The 18,997-nt window shown below is 54.8% G+C and overlaps 6 protein-coding genes and 1 non-coding gene across 7 annotated transcripts; 5 read left to right on the plus strand and 2 right to left on the minus strand.

The window, feature by feature from the left end:
• Window positions 1-2,882: 2,882 nt before the first annotated feature.
• Window positions 2,883-3,086, plus strand: GLOTRDRAFT_24990 (uncharacterized protein; the record flags this gene model as incomplete). Its single annotated transcript, XM_007867886.1, has 1 exon — window positions 2,883-3,086. A coding segment is annotated over one exon (204 nt), but the record flags the coding sequence as incomplete, so codon positions are not given.
• Window positions 3,087-4,681: 1,595 nt separating this feature from the next.
• On the plus strand, window positions 4,682-5,087 carry GLOTRDRAFT_60857 (uncharacterized protein; the record flags this gene model as incomplete). The annotated part of the gene is made up of 2 exons (XM_007867971.1): window positions 4,682-4,861; window positions 4,926-5,087. Coding segments are annotated over exons 1-2 (327 nt in total), but the record flags the coding sequence as incomplete, so codon positions are not given.
• Window positions 5,088-5,187: 100 nt separating this feature from the next.
• GLOTRDRAFT_25702 (uncharacterized protein) lies at window positions 5,188-5,352 on the plus strand (the record flags this gene model as incomplete). The annotated part of the gene is made up of 1 exon (XM_007867887.1): window positions 5,188-5,352. A coding segment is annotated over one exon (165 nt), but the record flags the coding sequence as incomplete, so codon positions are not given.
• An 873-nt stretch (window positions 5,353-6,225) lies between these two features.
• Window positions 6,226-6,312, minus strand: GLOTRDRAFT_t83. The gene has a single exon. It is a non-coding gene; the product is annotated as a tRNA-Gln (tRNA).
• A 383-nt stretch (window positions 6,313-6,695) lies between these two features.
• On the plus strand, window positions 6,696-11,512 carry GLOTRDRAFT_76276 (aminophospholipid-transporting P-type ATPase). The gene is made up of 22 exons (XM_007867972.1): window positions 6,696-7,036; window positions 7,093-7,244; window positions 7,303-7,511; window positions 7,563-7,847; window positions 7,914-8,031; window positions 8,088-8,145; window positions 8,197-8,214; window positions 8,264-8,817; window positions 8,878-9,099; window positions 9,150-9,398; window positions 9,455-9,538; window positions 9,591-9,705; window positions 9,752-9,838; window positions 9,888-10,033; window positions 10,083-10,197; window positions 10,250-10,293; window positions 10,349-10,582; window positions 10,633-10,775; window positions 10,831-10,856; window positions 10,904-11,087; window positions 11,138-11,227; window positions 11,284-11,512. The coding sequence occupies exons 1-22, from the start codon at window positions 6,700-6,702 to the stop codon at window positions 11,441-11,443; spliced, it is 3,630 nt and encodes a 1,209-aa protein (XP_007866163.1). The 5' UTR covers window positions 6,696-6,699; the 3' UTR covers window positions 11,444-11,512.
• A 1,815-nt stretch (window positions 11,513-13,327) lies between these two features.
• On the minus strand, window positions 13,328-16,722 carry GLOTRDRAFT_76278 (uncharacterized protein; the record flags this gene model as incomplete). Its single annotated transcript, XM_007867973.1, has 10 exons — window positions 13,328-13,785; window positions 13,839-13,950; window positions 14,062-14,644; window positions 14,697-14,895; window positions 14,949-15,134; window positions 15,195-15,851; window positions 15,972-16,049; window positions 16,125-16,276; window positions 16,336-16,467; window positions 16,527-16,722. 10 exons carry the CDS (start codon window positions 16,720-16,722, stop codon window positions 13,456-13,458), a joined length of 2,625 nt encoding a protein of 874 aa, XP_007866164.1. The 3' UTR covers window positions 13,328-13,455.
• A 397-nt stretch (window positions 16,723-17,119) lies between these two features.
• On the plus strand, window positions 17,120-18,798 carry GLOTRDRAFT_116121 (3-ketoacyl-CoA reductase). The gene is made up of 8 exons (XM_007867974.1): window positions 17,120-17,218; window positions 17,272-17,390; window positions 17,445-17,481; window positions 17,543-17,665; window positions 17,746-17,862; window positions 17,923-18,061; window positions 18,116-18,284; window positions 18,344-18,798. Exons 1-8 carry the CDS (start codon window positions 17,173-17,175, stop codon window positions 18,617-18,619), a joined length of 1,026 nt encoding a protein of 341 aa, XP_007866165.1. The 5' UTR covers window positions 17,120-17,172; the 3' UTR covers window positions 18,620-18,798.
• The last annotated feature ends 199 nt before the right edge of the window (window positions 18,799-18,997 follow it).

The following is an 18,997-nucleotide window of genomic DNA, read 5'->3' on the forward strand; positions in this document are numbered from 1 at the left end:
AATGTTGAAGGGGAGGTGCCTAAGCCCCTTTCCAGATAGTCAGAACGGCCGCTGGGGCGGTACTTTGGGCGCGCGACGGTAGGGGGGCCTACTGTCCGTTCCATATGGGTAGGTTTTATTTAGAACGACCAATCCCTTTCAAAGAATTACAGAGGTAAAGTTTCTCCGTAATTTGAAATGTCCCAGAAAGGTAGGGCCATTGTTCCTCGGCTGCTCGGCAGCCGACGGCATCGGCCCGGAGCTACGGGAAGTACTTCCGCTTAGTCGTGCACACTGACTTAGCGGCCCGTCAAATTTCAAAATACTACGCAGACCTGAAGAGCATAAAATGCGAAACGGGTAGAGGCTTAGTTCCCCAGAGAACTAGCCCGTTGTCTGCTAGTTTCGCTAACTCTAGTCACTCTCCGACTCGCTGCGCTCGTCGTCGAGTGCCTCCCTAACCCTAAGTGATTACAAAGCTTCCCTTTATGGTAACTCCGCTACATCTCCGACTCAAATTCAAATAAGTGAAGGATCCAATTCTTAAAAGTGGGAATTTCGAGAAAATAATCAGATGGCTCGAAAGCTCTCGTGAAAAGGAATCGATTGGTCTGGTTTTCGGGACCTAAAAGTCTTTTCTCACGATCGTGATAGGATCCGCGGCTCGCCTATGGCCGAGTGGTCGGTTTTGAGCGCCTCACACTGTAGTGCTCGAACGAAGTGCACCAGACGTTCTGGAGAGGACCTTGCACAACTTTTTGAAAGTCCGACCGGATCAGTCCGCGTCCTCTCCAGAACGGATGGGTACGAGACTATAGTTCCCGATGATTACCGACCGAGGCACGAGGCGCACGGTACGTTCGCGGTGGGTGGAGGTAGGGTCTAGCACGGGCAGACATTACCCGGGTACACCCACCACCCGACCCGTACTTTACCCGTGCGGGTGTACCCGTACGGATCATGGGTACCCATCCGTTGTACCCGGGACGGGTACGGGCAGGACCAGTGCTAGGATGGGTAGACCGTGGGTCACCCGTGGGCCGGGGACCTATTTACCTGTATTTACTTGTATTTGGAGTGCTGACTGTGTTGGCAACGAATGTCTCGTCCGTTCGCTATCAACGCCGCCGTCGTCGTCATCTCCTCCGTCGCCCGTACCGCAATCTACGATCCATAGTTTCATTAGCCTTTCTGATGCGGTAGCCGCACATACAGACTTATCTTGCCTCCATTGGCCCACAAGCTGGAGTGACATCTTGGTATACCACTCCATGGATCTCGCGTAGGGTGATTCTGTGCTGCGCCTCAGATTCAGATGGAGCGGGACATGCGAGAAATAGATTTGCACGCTGATGCAATGTCCAGTGATAACATGGATAGGCTGAAGGGTAATTCATCTATGATAACAGGGGAGATTCAAGAGAGGCCTGACTTGCTCGGTTACGGATGAGTCGCCATGTCTTCCCTCGTACGCGTCTCGCATGAGCACCGCTCTCGAAGGGGTTCTCGAAATTCACTTTCCCCTCTGTGCAAGCTTGCATTAGCAGCACGACAACTCCCATGGTTTGCACTAATATCATCCCTCTGTCTTTCACCCCTTGCTGCCATGATATTCATCCTGAGTTTGCCGAAGTCGAGCAGCAGCTTCCTTTCAGGTTCCCTGCCGTTGTATGACACCCCAATGTATTTTGATGAGACCGCGTTTAGCATAGTGGTAGCTTACGCCTACGTGATCATTATAATCTTGGCAGCCGGTCAGTTTCCCATCCGCAACACCTATACTTCGTTCTGACTCGCATTGCAGTGTCATACCATAATCCTGCATTATTATGTTTACAGCGTCTCCTGCCAAGCCATACACGATATCGACGGGATCACGCCATTTTTATACGCCAACGGAACCTCCGTCAACTCATTAAGGGTCCCCAGTTCACGATATTCGTGCTTGGAGCACACTCCCGCTCAGTTCCACTACGTGAGTAGCAGATATCATGTCATGAGGCTTCCCGTGCTGAGGAGCATCAATCCAGTTGTAACGAAGGAAATGACAATATCTGAAGTATTCGCAATGCTTTGGATGCGCCGTCTTTTACCAACAAGATACCATATTACACATCTGCTTCACATGTCCCACCGACAGTTACGAATGTCCGAAGCTCTCGGGGACCTTCGCATCGGGCCGTTATCCCATCTAACACTCAAGGTACGCGTCTGTGGAGGGTTTGGTAAGTCTCAGGCTACGATGTAGGAGGTTATAAGCTGATTGGCTATGAGAAGGTCGGGAAAGTGTGGACAGCGAGGAAGAAGATCGGGGCTTTGCCACACCCCCACCGAAAAAATCGAAGACAGCGGCACCTGCATCAAACATCTCAACCCCGCCCACGACATCTCATGTTTTAGACTCGCCATCTAAGAACACTCGGGCTCGCACATCCCAAAGTCAGGCTGGCACGTTGTCTCAGCCCATAGCAGTGATCGACTCACCCACGAAGAAACGGAAGAACACGAAGAAGGACAAATTCAGTGCTGACTTGGATGCGTGGATGCTTTCCGATTCGGAAATCATCAGTACGTGGCCTCGCGTACATGTTTACAAGTACGTGGGCTCATTAGAAACAGGACGCAGTCGGGAGACATGGAAGTCGAAGGCTTACGACCACTACGACATATCACTGGTGAGGCACCTGACCGCGACTGGTGCACCGCACCATATGTCCTTCAAGTTTACGTGCCGAAGTGACCCCGCCGGTCACAAAGACCAGTTTCGTGACCGTATGGCTACGTCTCATGGGACGCGTAACCTGCAGCGCTCTGCTGACGCTTGCAATGTAAAGCGAGGTGTTAGCGCGGGCGAAGATACCAGCAAAGGTGCCCAACAGACCCTCATGAGTACGGTATCGCAATACACCCCGGCCCGCCACCGAGCCCTAGTGGCATTGCGATGTGCGTCATCATATCGCCCCTTCAATAGTGTCCACGACCCTTTCTACGTGGCCGAGGTTGAATTACTACGACCTGGAACCAAGCCGCCTTCATCCAGCACGGTGTCGCGAGACGTGCGTCTAATCTATGCGGAAGGGTCCAAGTCGGTTAGAGAATATTTCAAGGTATGCTTTGTCATGTTGCTCATACTCTCCATACTGATCCTGTGTAACCTAGACGATTGATAATGGTGTTCATATCGTCATGGATGGATGGACGGCTCCGTTTATAGCATCATATTTAGGTATTGTAGTCATATGGTATAGTGAGGGCAGAATCTGGCGGTCGATCTTGGAGTTTATAAGGTCCGTCCTTTCCCTCACGTCTCATCTCATTTACAGTGACAGATGGTTTGATCAGACTCAAGGAGAAACATACGGGTGAATACCTTGCACAAGTCACGGCCGAATGCCTCAAGAGGTTTGGACTTGATAAGAAGGTCCGTGCTGGGAAGTCTGTTGTCTTGCGAGGCTGACTTTCAGTTTGCCAGATCCATACACTTTGCATGGATAATGCAAGTAACTGCGACAAGGCCGCCTCCGTACTTAAGACTCTAGTGCCCACATTCCGTGGGACTGAGTCTCGTACTCGATGTTTCCCTCATACAGTGAATCTGATCGCGAAGGTATATTTAAGTGCTGTTGTTTCTTACACCAGCCATCTTACGTCAGATACTAGGCATTCATATCTTTCTTCTTTCGTCAACCTGCGAAACCGAAAGCACCGCCCAAGGTTGCATCGGGCGTGAAGCGCAAACACGCCAAATCCCGGGCTGCGACCGCCAGCACCTGGCTAACAGACCCGCCCGTGATCCCCGGGACAGGTGAAGAAGAGGCTACCGCACCTCCTGAACCTACACTGAGTGCTGCCGAGCAAGATCTGGAGGCCATTACGCTCGAATTAGCAGATCGTGACACAGAAGAAGTCCAGCAATCAGGTGCCATTGACGATGCGAAATCGGCGCACGATGACGCTGTCGTGCGCTCCATTAGGCAGCAGGCAATCAGTACGGCTCTGAATCAATTCGGCCTTGTACTCCTTTCGGCTGAGGAAACCATGGCGCTGGGTGTGTTTCCTAAGGTGAGTGGCTGTATAATCCAGATACTTGGAATACTACTGATAAAACAATGCTCAGGTTGCCGGGTTAGCCCGGCGATTGCATGATAGTCCTACTCTTCAAGAGAAGTTCGAGAGGTTAGTTGATGCGAGTGCTATGGAAGGTCAAAAGCGTACGCTCGACCGGCGTGTACCTACTCGATGGAACTCAGACTACGTCTGCCTCATGGCACATATACGCTTTGAGGTGCCGATACGACAGCTGACGAGTGGCAACGATCTCAAGGCATACGCACTTACAGAAGAACAGTGGAAGCTGGCGAAGCAGCTTGCTGAGGTACTCGAAGTAAGTGCCCCATTCTCCGATGGGAAAGCTGCAATCCTAGATTGACTCCTACCCCTAGATATTCATGGAGATCACCAACCTGTTTGAGCAAGCCGAAGTCCCGCTCGTATACAAGGTCATTCCTATTATAGAGCAGATGGAGCACCAGCTGCAAGATGTTCGTGATGCTGCCGGTGAGCTGCCTGATGTCATACGGATTGCGGCGCAGGCCGCTCTATTGGTTGTGGAGAAGTATTATGCCTTGACCGACGAGAATGAAGTCTATCGCATTGCCATAGGTGTGTCGTGCTTCTATTACATGTTTATCATACCTCAAGAGTCTTGTGTCTAGCTATGTGTCCAGATCGGAAGCTGGAGTGGTTCAACAAGAATGAGGATTGGCGTCAAGAGGACCGGGTCGAGGTGGATCGTTTAGTGCGACACCGCTGGAATGAAACGTACGCCCCCAAGACGTCTGTGGCTACCGAGGGAGCTAGTGTCACGTCAGAACCAGTAAAGGTTGATCCAGCCTCTATCATGCTGGTTTCACTCGGTTGTACTCACTGCAGTCCCGTAACCACAGGCACGTTCGAGGTGGGCAAGTGCTCATCGTGAGGCGGACAGTTCATCGTACCGATACGCTGAAGATACTATCGAAGGCTATCTGTCGTCACCGCCTGTCACGCCAGATGTAATCAGGGATGCCGGCGGGGTGTTGAAGTATTGGGAGCAAGCAAAGTCGTCGAGACCCTGCTTGGCACGCATGGCCTTGGACTTCCTTTCTGCGCCAGGTAAGTTACATCTTTGTTGCCGCATGGGTTCGGGATTGATAAGGCATTTCCATAGCATCATCGGTAGATGCGGAGCGCTCTTTCTCGTCGGGCCGTCTTACTGTCAATCACTTACAGCATAATATGTCCTCGCAATCATTCAAGGCCCAGGTAGCGGTAGGCTCGTGGATCAAGACCCCTCTGTTATCCGATGTGAAAGTTGTTGCTCGAGTGATTGAGGCGGGTAATAAGGCAGTTGCGGAGGGAGGGGGGAAGGGCAAAGCAAAAGCGAATGATAGTATATAATTCTTGCCCTGTACACTATCAGCACGAGATAGAAGTACTTTACAATACATGTACCCGTGGGCACCCACGGGTACCCATGGGTACACCCACGGGCCTACCCATACCCATGCCACTGTGCCCGGGTCGGGTACGGGCACCGTCCTCGCCAGCACTTTGCCCGCGGGCACACCCACGGGTTAACCCGGGTATACCCATGCTAGACCCTAGGTGGAGGAGCGCGTTTGCTGAACGCCGCGGCAGTTGCGACCGCAAACTCGTCAGAGCGTCAGATGCTCACGCGCGCGCGTCGGGCGGATAAGAGCACGAGTACGGGGGGCGAGATCACGAGGCGGGCGGGGGGCGGATCAGTCGAACCAGGCGGCGAGTGAGACAGCGGGTGGACGGCGGGAGGGACGGATGGGACGGACGGGACGACGGTACGGGTTGCGCTTGTCCTATCAGTGAGTCCAGCATGTTTTTGTGGCTTTGAGGGTAACAGCCTTGGCTTTCAAGGGAACTAGCATATATGTTACATGGGATTTATATATGTTTCTAAGCCGAGAGGCAGCTGCGGGTAGACAAGTAAACAACAAATTATAATACTCGACTCTTCATCGAGACACCGCTGGGTTCGGACAAGAAATGTCCAGATAGAAAAGCCATCAGTTACGATCGCGTCGCGTTCGTCCTGGTAGGACGCGTTCTCGTAAGTACACATCGTGTCCTTCCTGCGCGAGTTGGACTGCCGTCGGCGACGAATACACGATCCATACAGTTGGTGGACATACAACGTGAGGTACAAGTAAATTCGATTATGGAGCAAAAGTAAGGTCATACCAGGGCTCGAACCTGGGTTATCGGAAGAGTAACCACGACGGTCAAAATCCGATGTGATGACCACTACACTATATGACCACATTGAGATTGTTGAATTACCCTAGGCAAGTAACGAACCCCGATGGCGGGGCTCAGTATGTTTCCAACGCGAGGCTGTAAGCGACGTCCGTCCATACATAGTTCCCGCAGCTGCGACCTGCGCCCGACGCTCTACCCTTTCGATTCTGCTCTCTGTGCGTACTGCGGGCATCTACGCGACGTTTTACGACCGACGGGATGGCCGACGACTTTGTCCGCCTCGTCTCCCAAGCCAACCCCGCTAGTCGGCAGTACCAGCCCGCGAACGATGGCTACCCTCCCTCCTCCTCCACCGCTCCCTTCCAGCACCAGTCCCCGCAGGTCATGGACCCCTTCTTTGACGACGACGACGACATGCCCGACTCTGCCTTTGGCCGACCGCTCCCCATGCAGTCCAAGGAGAGCGGCCTGCCTCTAACGCACAGCGCCGTGCCGCCAGCTGGTACTGGCCCTTCTACTACAAGTCTACCGCAAGGGTGGAACTTTGACGACGATGACATTCCCGTTCCCAATCAACCTCCCCCGCCGCGCTCGACGCCGAAAACAAAACCTCGGACGCGTCTCTTCAAACGCAAGTGGAGATGGCCCTGGCAGAAGGAGCAGGTACTCGAGGGGGAGAGGATTATCGCCCTGAATAACGAAACCGCAAACGCCGATTTCGTCTCTAATTATGTATCTACTAGCAAGTATAATGCTGCGACCTTTGTCCCAAAGTTCTTGACAGGTATGCACGAGCAGTCGTCCGAGTGTACTGAGCGCGACCGATCCTTGCAATTCCAGAGCAGTTCTCCAAGTATGCCAACTTGTTCTTCCTCTTCACTGCCTGTATACAACAGATACCGGGCGTATCTCCTACAAACCAATGGACGACTATTGCGCCCTTGTCCGTCGTTCTTCTCGCATCGGCTTTCAAGGAAGTTCAGGAGGATTTAGTTCGTCGATCCCCACCGACTGCTGTGGTTGTTCACTAACTAGCACTTCGTGCCGTAGAAACGTCATCAATCCGACTCCGAGCTGAACTCCCGGAAGGCCAAGGTGCTAATGCAGGACGGCACCTTCCAAGACAAGCGATGGCAGGACATCTCCGTAGGCGACGTCGTGCGTTTGGAAAGCGACGACTTTATCCCTGCCGACTTGATCCTCATCAGCTCAAGTGAACCAGAGGGTCTCTGCTATATCGAAACGTCTAACCTAGACGGGTACGTAGCCCTTCCTTCGCTCGAAAACTGGCCCGCTCATCCCGTAACTAGTGAGACGAACTTGAAAATCAAACAAGCATCCCCGCAGACCGTATCGCTGACGTCTCCGCACGGCGTCCTGGCCCTCCACGGTAACCTCCGGTCCGAACAGCCAAACAACTCCCTATACACTTACGAAGGCACTCTGGATCTCACCACCGCCGGAGGTATCCCGAGACAAGTCCCGCTCGGTCCAGATCAACTCTTACTCCGAGGCGCGCAGATCAGGAATACACCTTGGGTATACGGGATCGCGGTTTTCACGGGGCACGAGACAAAGTTGATGCGCAACGCTACGTGAGTTCATCTTGATCTATCTACCCTGCGTAGTCGGGTGTCGTTGACAGAGTGATGCATGGGCAGTGCCGCGCCTATCAAGAGAACAGCGGTGGAGCGACAAGTAAATGTTCAGATCGTATTCTTGTTCATCTTGTTGCTGGCGCTCTCAATTGGGTCCACGATCGGTAGCAGTATACGAACGGTAAGGCGGTCTGTTATCCTTCCTTCCGACGCGAGATTTGGCTGACTCGTCCGCAGTGGTTCTTCTCCAACCAGCAGTGGTACCTCCTCGAAAGCACGGCTATCAGCGACCGCGGTGAGTCTGAAGTGTACTCGTATAGTGGCTTGTGCTTATACCGTCACGCAGCCAAGGGGTTTATTGAGGGTCGGTTCTACCCAATACTTATCTCCCACGGTACTGACATCTGTATCAGACATACTGACGTTCATCATCCTCTACAATAATCTCATTCCCATCTCTCTGATCGTCACCATGGAAGTTGTCAAGTTCCAGCAGGCGCAACTAATCAACTCCGATCTCGACATGTACTACGAGAAGACGGACACGCCTGCGCTGTGCCGGACGTCATCACTTGTGGAAGAACTCGGACAGATCGAATATGTCTTCAGCGACAAGACTGGCACCCTCACGCGGAACGAAATGGAGTTCCGGTGCTGTAGTATCGCTGGCGTCGCGTACGCCGAGGAAGTTGACGATAACAAGCGCGGCGAAGACGGTAAGGACGGTTGGAAGACGTTCGACCAGCTTAGACAGGTCGCGTCCAGCACCGTTAACCCGTTCCTGGATGCTAGTTCGGCCAGCGCTGGCGATCGAGAGACAATGGCTGTCAACGAGTTCTTAACTTTGTTGGCAGTTTGTCATACTGTCATTCCTGAGGTGCGGGACGGAAAGACCATTTTTCAGGCCAGTAGTCCGGACGAGGCGGCTTTGGTTGCCGGTGCGGAGTTGCTCGGGTACCAGTTTCACGTACGTATCCTCGAATGATCGTCGTAGCCCGGCACTGAGTCGTCTGCTTCCCGAGTTCAGACTCGCAAGCCCAGGTCTGTCTTTGTCAATATCCAAGGACGCTCGCAAGAGTTTGAAATCCTCAACGTCTGCGAATTCAACTCGACGAGGAAGCGCATGTCTACCGTTGTCCGCGGTCCTGATAAGAAGATCAAGCTGTACTGTAAAGGTGCCGATACCGTCATCCTCGAGCGACTAGCGAAGAATCAGCCGTACACCGAAAAGACGCTCGTACATCTTGAGGTAGGTCCTCGGGGCTTTGATGTCGTCGACAGGCTCTTATGGTATCTCAGGACTATGCCACGGAAGGATTAAGGACACTTTGTATCGCCTACCGAGATATCAGCGATGCCGAATATCGCGAATGGTCGACCGTCTATGATCAGGCTACTCAAACGATCAATGGACGCGGAGAAGCTCTGGATCGAGCGGCTGAGATGATAGAGAAGGACATGTTTCTTCTTGGCGCAACTGCCATCGAGGACAAGCTGCAGGAGGGCGTGCCCGACACCATCCATACGTTGCAGCAGGCTGGTATAAAGGTGCGTGTTCGTTAAGGCTATGTTTCGTCCTGGTTACACTTGCATATGCTTTGTAGGTTTGGGTCCTTACAGGTGATCGACAAGAAACTGCTATCAACATTGGAATGTCGTGCCGCTTGATTTCGGAGTCCATGAACCTGGTTTGTTCACGTCACTCTCGATCGCGGTCGCACGCTTACCACAGAGTCTCAGGTCATTGTCAACGAGGAGACAGCGCAAGCCACGCAGGAGTTCCTTCACAAGCGACTGAACGCTATCAAGAGTCAGCGTAATTCGGGAGAACTGGAAGACTTGGCGCTGATCATTGGTACGGATCCGTTCTCGGAGAGTCGGCCATTGCTGACCCAACCCAGATGGCAAGAGCCTTACATTTGCGCTGGAAAAGGAGCTATCAAAGACGTTCCTCGAGCTGGCCATTATGTGCAAGGCTGTTATATGCTGTAGGAGAATTCGTACCCGCGCATGGCTTCATGACTAACTTTTGTTTAGGTCGTGTGTCGCCCCTGCAGAAGGCGTTGGTCGTCAAACTTGTGAAGAAGAATCAGAAGTCCATTCTGCTGGCCATCGGCGATGGCGCCAACGATGTGAGCATGATCCAAGCCGCTCACGTAGGTGTTGGTATCTCCGGTGTCGAGGTGCGTGCCTAAGGCTATCCGTTGCCCTCGTCTTCTCAACGTTGTCCAGGGTCTGCAAGCAGCGCGGTCCGCGGACGTGGCAATATCTCAGTTTCGCTACTTGAAGAAGCTATTGCTCGTACATGGCGCATGGAGTTACCGTCGGTTATCGAAGCTCATCTTATGTGCGTCAGAGTTGTCCCCAGTATATCTACTTTGCCTGACGTGGGTTCATAGATTCGTTCTACAAGAATATAGTTTTGTACATGACACAGTTCTGGGTATGCCTCAATCATTTGCCGATATCCAGTGGACCTAGACTGAGGGCATGGCTAGTTCTCATTCTTCAACAATTTCTCAGGACAAATCGCGTTCGAGTCGTGGACGCTTTCCCTGTACAACGTGGTGTTCACGGTGCTACCGCCTTTGGTCATCGGGGTCTTTGACCAGTTCGTCTCGGCCCGTATACTGGACCGCTATCCGCAGTTGTATATGCTCGGGCAGAAGAACACTTTCTTCACTAAGACGGCATTCTGGCTATGGATTGCCAATGCATTGTATCATAGCATCGTACGTCCCCTCTTCCGACAGATGTTTTCCTCCGCTAACCGTTTCCTTAGATCACCTTTGGTTTTTCAATCATACTCTTCTGGGGCGACCTAAAACAGGCAACCGGATACGATACTGGGCATTGGTTCTGGGGAACGACGCTCTACTTGGCTACATTGTTGACCGTTTTAGGTAAAGCTGCACTGATCTCCGAGTGAGTCCATCGACTGTCTCGCAGCGGTTCAACATAGTGACATTTCTTTCCTAAGTATATGGACAAAGTACACTGTCGCTGGTATGTTCCCTATATCGAATTGAGAAACATATTAACACTGTTCACAGCTATTCCTGGCTCCTTCATATTTACGATGCTGTTCCTTCCGCTCTACGCCGTCGTGGCCCCGGCGATTGGTTTCTCGACCGAGTACTATGGGATCGTACCCCGACTGTGGACCGACGCTGTGTTCTACTTTACCCTCATTCTTGTGCCGATATTCTGCCTCTCCCGCGATTTCGTTTGGAAATAGTAGGGGCTCTATTAATTAGTGGAGCATGAAGTGCTGACCGCCAGTTCAGTTATCGGAGGACGTACCACCCGTTGTCTTATCATATCATTCAAGAGCTGCAGAAGTATAATATACCCGACTACCGACCACGGCAGGAACAGTGCGTATTGTGTCACTCGGGCCCGGGCCTGTGCGTTTCTGATGTTGCTATTGCAGATTCCAGAAGGCCATCAAGAAAGTGCGTGCGACGCAGCGAATGCGGAGAAACCGTGGCTTCGCGTTCAGTCAAACGGAAAACGTGGGCCGGAACGATCAGGCGCGGTTAATCCGCGCGTATGACACGACCAAGTCGAACGCGAAGCCGTCGGGGTACTAGCATGCAGTCGCATTGTATTACTAGATGCTCTTGGACATTTATGAAATGGGTATCATATTATATAGCATCTATATGGGATGCCCGAAAAAGTCAGGAGGAGTCTGCATTGCCATAGGCACGTGATCGACGTGCCAGTGCCACAGTTCTGCCACTTAACCTTGATTGTCTCCGGCGTAACTTAGCTCTACTCGTTAGTCCCTGGCTGCTACTCATGTCTTCTGACAATACGGATACCACCATTCTGTTCTACTATCCCCACCCATCATACCAAATTTCCGCTGAGGTGGCAATTTGTGGTCCCAAGACAACCATGACATCTGTAATGAGATGTTTGCTGGAAGAGCAGGAAGTACTATGAAAGCACATTGGTGGGGTGCAGTATACGCCGTACACGGTTTTTGTCTATCTCTATTCAGATTTCTATGTATCTGAGACATGTTCATCCTGAGCCTCCTGCCTTGGCCGTTCAACCGTACATTGTATTCTTGTGCCCAAAAGTGGCTGCAGGAGCACATCGATGATGAACAATACAAGATTCTTGTTCACGTTTCAGTAGTCAGGTCTGTATTCCCTCAAGGAATGGATGTGGACTATATTCATGTTCTGATTGTTACCTCTGAAGGTTTGTCACTTATCTATAGATGTTACGTGTCTTGCTGAGCCATGTTTCTGTCCCGGAAAGTCTCGAAGACCTGAGTGAACTCAAGGTGCATTACAGGAAGGCAACTTGAGGTCCATCTCATTTGGTTTGCATGTCTGCTACACGGCTCATGGCTTGTCAGACCGCAATAATTGCATGGAGCATATTCATTTGTCACTTCCTTCACCTTCAAATGACATCAAAACATTTGTGGGTGTGCAAGATGTCATGAACAAGAACAGTGACTACTTCCATATTGGATGTCCCGCCTCTAACTATGGCCTCCCTTACTCTGTGTACAAGGATGTCCAAGCAGTGATCGAGGCACTGCATGCAGACGATCTAGTCTTTGGGGATCTCCGAACTCCAAACATCATGTGCATACCTCACAATGGAGAACTGGACAAAGGATCACATGCCATGCTCGTCAACTTCAACTGGGCAGGAACTCACAGCAAGATGAGGTATCCGAGTGGATCAAATGACAGCTTGTTGGTATGGGCAGCCGGTGTTCGGCGGCACCGTGTGATGCAGAAGTCATATGATCTTGGTTTATTGCAGAAGTTCAGGGTTGTGTTGTGTCGCCCGGAGGTTCGTGAGTCAGTGTAAGTGTTGGACAAGACTGACGTGAGCTACGAACGGCTCAGTCTTATGTCGAGCCAAGCTAAGGAGATCTGGGAGAACTGCCACGCGCTGAGCGCGCACACTTTTCCTAAACGCTCAGCGCGTGCCCTCTCTCCTTCTCTCCCAATTCTCCAAGCTTGGCTCGATGGACGCTTTTTTGTGCCCGCCCTCCACTTCCCTGTCGTGTCCAGTGGGGTGGTGTAGCCCGGATTTCGTTGCGTCCCGAAGACGGCGCTTTCCGTGGCTGCGCTCTGAGCCTCGGTTTTGGTGTGGCCTGGCTGCAGCCACCGCGGGCGACGTTGTCGCCGCCACCAAACCGAGCCTCCCCCAACCCACCGGTAATCGTACAGCGCATTGCGCCGCGTACGATTTACCGGCTTCTCCTTTCTCATTGTCCTGTTCTCGTTCTGACGACCTTTGGCTTGGCCTTTCGTAGGACCTATGCATGTTGTGCGTATTCGGCTTAGGAACGCTGTCGCAACCCCCTCTCATAGCTCAATTGGAGGGTAAGGAATGGTTTTAATGGTAAAATACTTGGGCTCTGTAGTTTCGATGCTAATAACTCAGTCAAGGCGTAATCGCGGCGGCCCGACAGACAAGCTCCGGGACTGGTCGGCGATCCAAGTGCAGCCCGTCTACTTCTCTACTGAGTGTGGATTTAGTCCAAGCGCGACGTCATGGTGCGTATCTCAGAGAGAAAAAAACAACAGAAAGAGAGGAAGGGCAGAGAACGCCAATCCAGCTGCCCCTAAGCCAACTTCATCAATGCCTTCATGGCGTTCGCAACAGCAAAGCTGGACTTGGCCATGATCTGCCGCGACTCTTTCGTGACTTCTGGCTGTGCCTGCACCTCGCTAAGCTTGTTCGCGTGGTCACTGAGCTCGCTGATGATATCAGCTCCTTGCTGGGCGGACCCAGGGGGTAGGTTGTCCTTGCAGACGGCTACGATGCTTGACACGATCGTGATGATCTGCGTAAGGTTCTCGTTCAAGGTCGGGGAGGGGGTGGGACTGCGGACGCCTGATAGGACGCTCTGGATAGCATACACTATCGACTCCGTTTGCGCTTCTAGGTAAGGCTAATACGCGATGCTATTAGTGGGCGAGCAATCGAGGTAGAGTGTGAATGTACCTTTAATTCGGCCCATGCGTCCTCTGAACCGTCAGGCGCCGCCGACTCGTCGCTACCGACAGGACCTACTCCAGCGGAATTCGGCTGATCAAAGATAGGCGGTGGAGAGCTGCTGTTGGACCCCGACACCTCTGAGCTCGACGGCGGTCTGCGTCTGTCCTCGGCAGACATGCGGCCTGCGACCGTCCGCGAGGACTCGGGATAGCGCCCCGACGTCGGCGACGCATACTCGCGTCTCGAGCTCGAACTGCTCCCCGCGCGCCCATGCATCCTATTCTCCTCCACCGACCTGAGCGCCGGCGAGAAGCCATTGGTGGCCGCCCCAGACGAGCTCGAAGCAGGGTTAAACTGCTCCATCTCAGCCTTGCTCGCCTTGCGGATGTAGATCGTCTTCCCGATCTCTGTGACTGTCGCGGAGACGTGGCTGGCAGCGGCGTCGAGGAGACTGACGGGCGCCATCCCGTTGCTCGTCGCATGCGTTTTGGTAGCGGCGACGAGGTTACTGAGGGTGGCCTCTGCGCGCTCCCTGAGTGCCCTCAGCGCCTCCATATCCACTTCCATGCGATCCCGATCTTGAGAGGGCCGACGCTCAAATGCCCGGACATCATCGACGATGGCGGACACGGCGTTGACGACGGCTTTCATGGGCATGAGCACACGCGTGGGCGCATTAGACCGGCCCTCTTTGAGGAGGTTGTCAATGGACGACACGAACGCCGTGACGTGGATATCGAGCAGGCCGCCGTCGGACGAGGTCGGCAGCTGGTCGTCCGTCTTTGGCGTAGGCAAGAATAGCTGGGACGTGGCTGCAGGCCGGGATGAGCATGTCGAGGCTTCCGCAGGACACATGATACTCACCCTTTACGCTGCGCAGCTCCGTCTTTGCTTGCTCGTACTTGCGCTTGTACTCTTTGACCTGCGCGTCCAAATCGCGTATGACCGCGAGATCCGAGTCTTTCGCATTCATGAGCTCGTCGTTCCGACGTGAAAGATCAGTAAGTTCTGCCATGAGGCCCTCCATGTCCGCCCTGAGCTGGTCGATAATCTCCGGATCCGCCTGTGGTTGCAGTGAGCGTGAGTTGGAAGAAGCTTACGCAGATAAGGACGTACGCCTCCTCCCCCGCCGTTCGCGCGCTCCTCTTCCAGACGTTCACACCGCTCACGTAGAATGTGCAGTTCCTCCTCGTCCTCTCTCGCTCGCCGAGCCTCCATGTCCTTTTCCCTAGCTCGATCCTCTCGGAGCTCACGAAGTTCTCTCTGTAGGGCGAGGATTGTGGTCGCCTGCTCCTCTGCGCGCTGTGCGACCGAGGATCAAAGTCGATAAGCAGAAGAGAGCCCGTCAAGGTGCGCACTCACCCGTCTGAGCTGGTCGAGCTCGCCCTCCATCTGCCTCACGCGATCCTCGCCACCTGAGCTCTCGAGCTCGCGCTCCAAACCCGTGATGCGATTCTGCATCGTCGCAATCTTGTACTCGTATTCCCTACGTATCCTTTCCTCGTCCTCTCTCCCTGCTCGCCCGCCAGCGGAGCGGTCACTTGCGACTGATGCGCGCCCAAACGACATGCGGTCATAGTAATCCTCCTTTCCGCCCCTGCTGACGGTCTCCTCCTCCTCGTCTTCGTCCGCGTCCCTGAGGCGGGCGGTGAGCCCGCTGAGCCCACCGAGCCCGATGCCGGGCGGGCTGCGCGGGCCCGGGTCGTCCGTCTCGCCATCCGTGACGCCGTCGGTATCGACATCGCGGCTGCGTTCGCGCTCGCGCTCGTCCATCGCCGTACTGGAGCTATCCCGTCCCTCGCGGCCGTACGGCACCTCGATCTCCTCCTCCGCGATGGTGCTCTTGTTGGGGATGACGACGCCGCTCGTGGCGGTCGCGCTCTGGGGGTCGCTGCGCTCGCTGGTCGTGCTCACGCTCCCGCTGGGCCGGCGGCCGTACTCGTTCATCGTCGTGTCCTGCGAGGGCCGGCGGATGCTGCGCCCGGCGTCCTGCGAGGGCTTGCGCCGCGAGGAGACGCTCTGGCGCGTGTAGTCCTCGCTGGGGCGGCGGCCGCCGGGGGTGGAACCGCCGTAGCCGCTGTCCATGCCGCGGTCGCGGTCGCGGTCATCGAAGGTGCGGCTGGCCCGGGCGCCGCCGACGGGGGTGCCGCCTTTGGAGCGGGGGGAGGTGGGGAAGTCGGGGGAGGGGTAGTCGTCGTAGGTCGAGCCGGGGGAAGGCTGGGGGGCATCGGATACCTAGGGATTGGAGGAAATGTGAGGCACTAAGGACAAGATAGTCAGTATCGCACGTACCTCCTCTTTGAATTCGGGGTAGCGACGGGAGAGTTCGTAGTAGACGTCGCTGGAGAGGTCTTGGAAGCGGGAGGTGGGGAGGGTGGCGAGTTTCTGGCGGGCCTGGTTGCGTTTGGGGTGAAAGTCGTCGCGCACGGGAAGGAAGGGGACTGCTGGGTGGGGGCGGCGTTGGTGCGCGCGAATACGAGGTGAGAGGGAGGAGCAGGCGCACCTTCGTTCTGCCCAGAGTTGTTCTGCCGCCGCCGCATGAGCTCATCATACACATCTGTCGAGAGTTCTTGGAATTGCTGCCGCGTTAGCCTTGTCAGCTTTTGTCTTGCACTCGAGCGCGAATTCGCGGGTTCTGTACGCCGGACCGCGATTAGATTTTTTGCGACGGGACGAAGAGAAGAAAGAGCAGACCTGCGGCAAGATACTCTGCGAGGTAACGACTGAGCTCCTGGAAATGGATGTTTGCGATGCGGCGTGGATCCATGGAAGGCATGGCGGGGACGTTCTTGTCCCTGATGGGCCGGTACGAGTCTGTGCGGTAGTTGGATATGCCCGAGAACGTCGTCCCTGTCGGCGACGGCGCGCGCGATGTGCCCGAGCGGTTCATGGCAGCGACGGGCGGTGGTGAAAGGGGTTGGCGATGGACGGCAGCGCAGAGACGTTTACGACAACGCTGCAACCGCGCCTCGACTCTTTCTCGCCCACGTGGCTCCCATCATTTCCTCTTTGGGCGTATGTCTGCAGCTTTCCTAGTCAGACGTTGTACATGCTCACCCGAGGTGGATGCGTGCTTGCACCCGGAAGTTTCGAGACCGTCACCGTAGGTCTGGGACATCCTGTAGCAGGAGTACCAATTGTACGCGTTGCTGCGAATGCTTGTCGTAATCTGAATATCTGGTAGGAATACGCTGTATCGTATACAAACATCGTGTAAGCCAGCACTGGTCTACGCGTCTCGCGTCGGTCACGCATGATCAGGTCACACTGACGCGTCGAGGTCAGCTCTGCCAGCGCCGGCTCAGACGGTGCAGTCGGGTCCTGACAACTTCGCTCTGCCATGCCGCTCGTAATCCTCAACACAGAGCTGCCATTGTTCACCTGGAGTACGCTTCAACCAGTTCCCATTCACACTTGTCCTGACGCTGGCTTGATGCAGCCGTCGACCACCCATGGCTCTCTGCCTTCCTCCTCGCACTGGGTTCGTTCACCTTCCTGCGCTTCGCAGTCAAGACCGCCGTCGTCTTCTCGCAGACCTTCTTGCTAGGCGGCACTAGCGTACGTGATCCCGTGGTTGCAGCAGGACCAGGCTGACCATTGCGCGACGGGCAGCTCAAAAAGTTCGGTGCAAAGCAAGGCGCGTGGGCAGGTCCGTACGTCTCACTCGCCCTCCTTTCCTTTGTATTCACACCTAGTGTCCTGCACCCCAGTGGTCACCGGCGCCTCCACCGGCATCGGGCGCGAGTTTGCTGTCCAGTTGGCAAAGGCGGGGTTCAACGTGCTCGTAGCTGCACGGAGCACCAGCTCGCTGAATGAGACTGTGTCTGAGATCGGTGAGCCGCGAGTTCTCGTCGTACGCTGGTCGGCGAGTCCGTCTCATCCACCCTATCTCTGTCCTGCGACCCCTCATTAGCTTCCGCCGCTTCTGGCTCGCAGACCAAGGTCGTGACCATCGACCTATCCAAGGATGACGAAGCCGCGTACGCGTCCTTTGCGGATACCATCGCGGCACTCGATATCGGCGTGTTAGGTGCGTCCTCGCTGCACCCCACCCCTACGTTTCCAGCTCACCACAACACCCCCATACCAGTGAACAACGCTGGCAAGTCGCACGAGATGCCCACCGACTTCGTCGAGACCCCCAAATCCGAGATGGACGACATCCTCGCGATCAACACCAGAGCCGTGCTGCGCATCACCGCCCTCGTCGTCCCGCACATGCTCCAGCGGTGCGGTTCCCTTGTCCCCTCCCTGCTCCGCCCGCCTGACTTGAATAATAACAGCAAACGCGGTCTGATCCTGAACATCGGCTCCTTTGCGGGCGAGATCCCCTCGCCCATGCTCGCGACCTACTCCGCCTCCAAAGCCTTCCTCGCGACCTTTTCCGCAGCCCTCGGCGCCGAGCTCAAGCCGCACGGCATCGTCGTCGAGCACGTCAACACCTACTTCGTGGTACGCCCTGTCTCCCTCTCCCTCCCTCTCCCACTCTCACAACTCCCCTCCGCACGCAGGTCTCGAACATGTCCAAAATCCGGCGCGCCTCCGCGCTCGTGCCCACGCCGCGCGCCTTCGTGCGCGCCGTCCTCGCGAAGCTCGGCCTCCCCTGCGGCGCCGCGTTCACCGGGCGCCCGCACACGAGCACGCCGTTCTGGAGCCACGCGCTCGTCGACTACGCCATCGGCGTCCTCGGCTGGACGGGCGGGATGGTGAGCTACACACACGGGCTGCACAAGAGCATACGGAAGCGCGCGCTCAGGAAGAAGGAGCGCGAGGCGAAGCGGGAGTAGACTTGGGATACAGTCTCGTACAATATTACTTTGGTACTAGCTTTCTCCGTAACTTCTACCAGCAGCTGGGTGTGCGCTGCCGTGTCCGTGCAACAGGCCACCCTTGCGTGTATTATGAGCCCAGACTGCAGTCTGCCCGCGGTGTCTGGGGACGTCGGTCAAATAGGGGCCATTTTCGGAGACCGTGAGCAGGAGCAATTTTCGTGGAGGATAACCATCCACAGCGCAACCATCCATGGCATCTCAACCTTGCTTCCGGGACAGGAGAAATGTCCTGCCATCTGGGGAACGTGTCTCTTGGGCTGGCATATGTTTCAAGGTGTACAGCAAGGATGAATTGAAAGGCTATCCTTATGCTGCCAACAATGCCATGGTATA

This window comes from Gloeophyllum trabeum (genome assembly GCF_000344685.1).
Source record: "Gloeophyllum trabeum ATCC 11539 unplaced genomic scaffold GLOTRscaffold_00007, whole genome shotgun sequence".
NCBI classification, from domain to species: Eukaryota; Fungi; Basidiomycota; class Agaricomycetes; order Gloeophyllales; family Gloeophyllaceae; genus Gloeophyllum; species Gloeophyllum trabeum.

What these genes read in the sequence shown, in the direction of transcription:
- GLOTRDRAFT_76276 (XM_007867972.1), top strand. Translation starts at nt 6,700, where the DNA reads ATGCAGTCCAAGGAGAGCGGCCTGCCTCTAACGCACAGCGCCGTGCCG. An exon ending in TGTCCCAAAGTTCTTGACAG is followed by an intron (nt 7,037 to 7,092) that starts GTATGCACGAGC and finishes TTGCAATTCCAG; the next exon opens with AGCAGTTCTCCAAGTATGCC. An exon ending in GACAAAGTACACTGTCGCTG is followed by an intron (nt 10,857 to 10,903) that starts GTATGTTCCCTA and finishes CACTGTTCACAG; the next exon opens with CTATTCCTGGCTCCTTCATA.
- GLOTRDRAFT_116121 (XM_007867974.1), top strand. Translation starts at nt 17,173, where the DNA reads ATGCCGCTCGTAATCCTCAACACAGAGCTGCCATTGTTCACCTGGA. An exon ending in AAAGCAAGGCGCGTGGGCAG is followed by an intron (nt 17,482 to 17,542) that starts GTCCGTACGTCT and finishes CCTGCACCCCAG; the next exon opens with TGGTCACCGGCGCCTCCACC. An exon ending in TGAGACTGTGTCTGAGATCG is followed by an intron (nt 17,666 to 17,745) that starts GTGAGCCGCGAG and finishes ACCCCTCATTAG; the next exon opens with CTTCCGCCGCTTCTGGCTCG.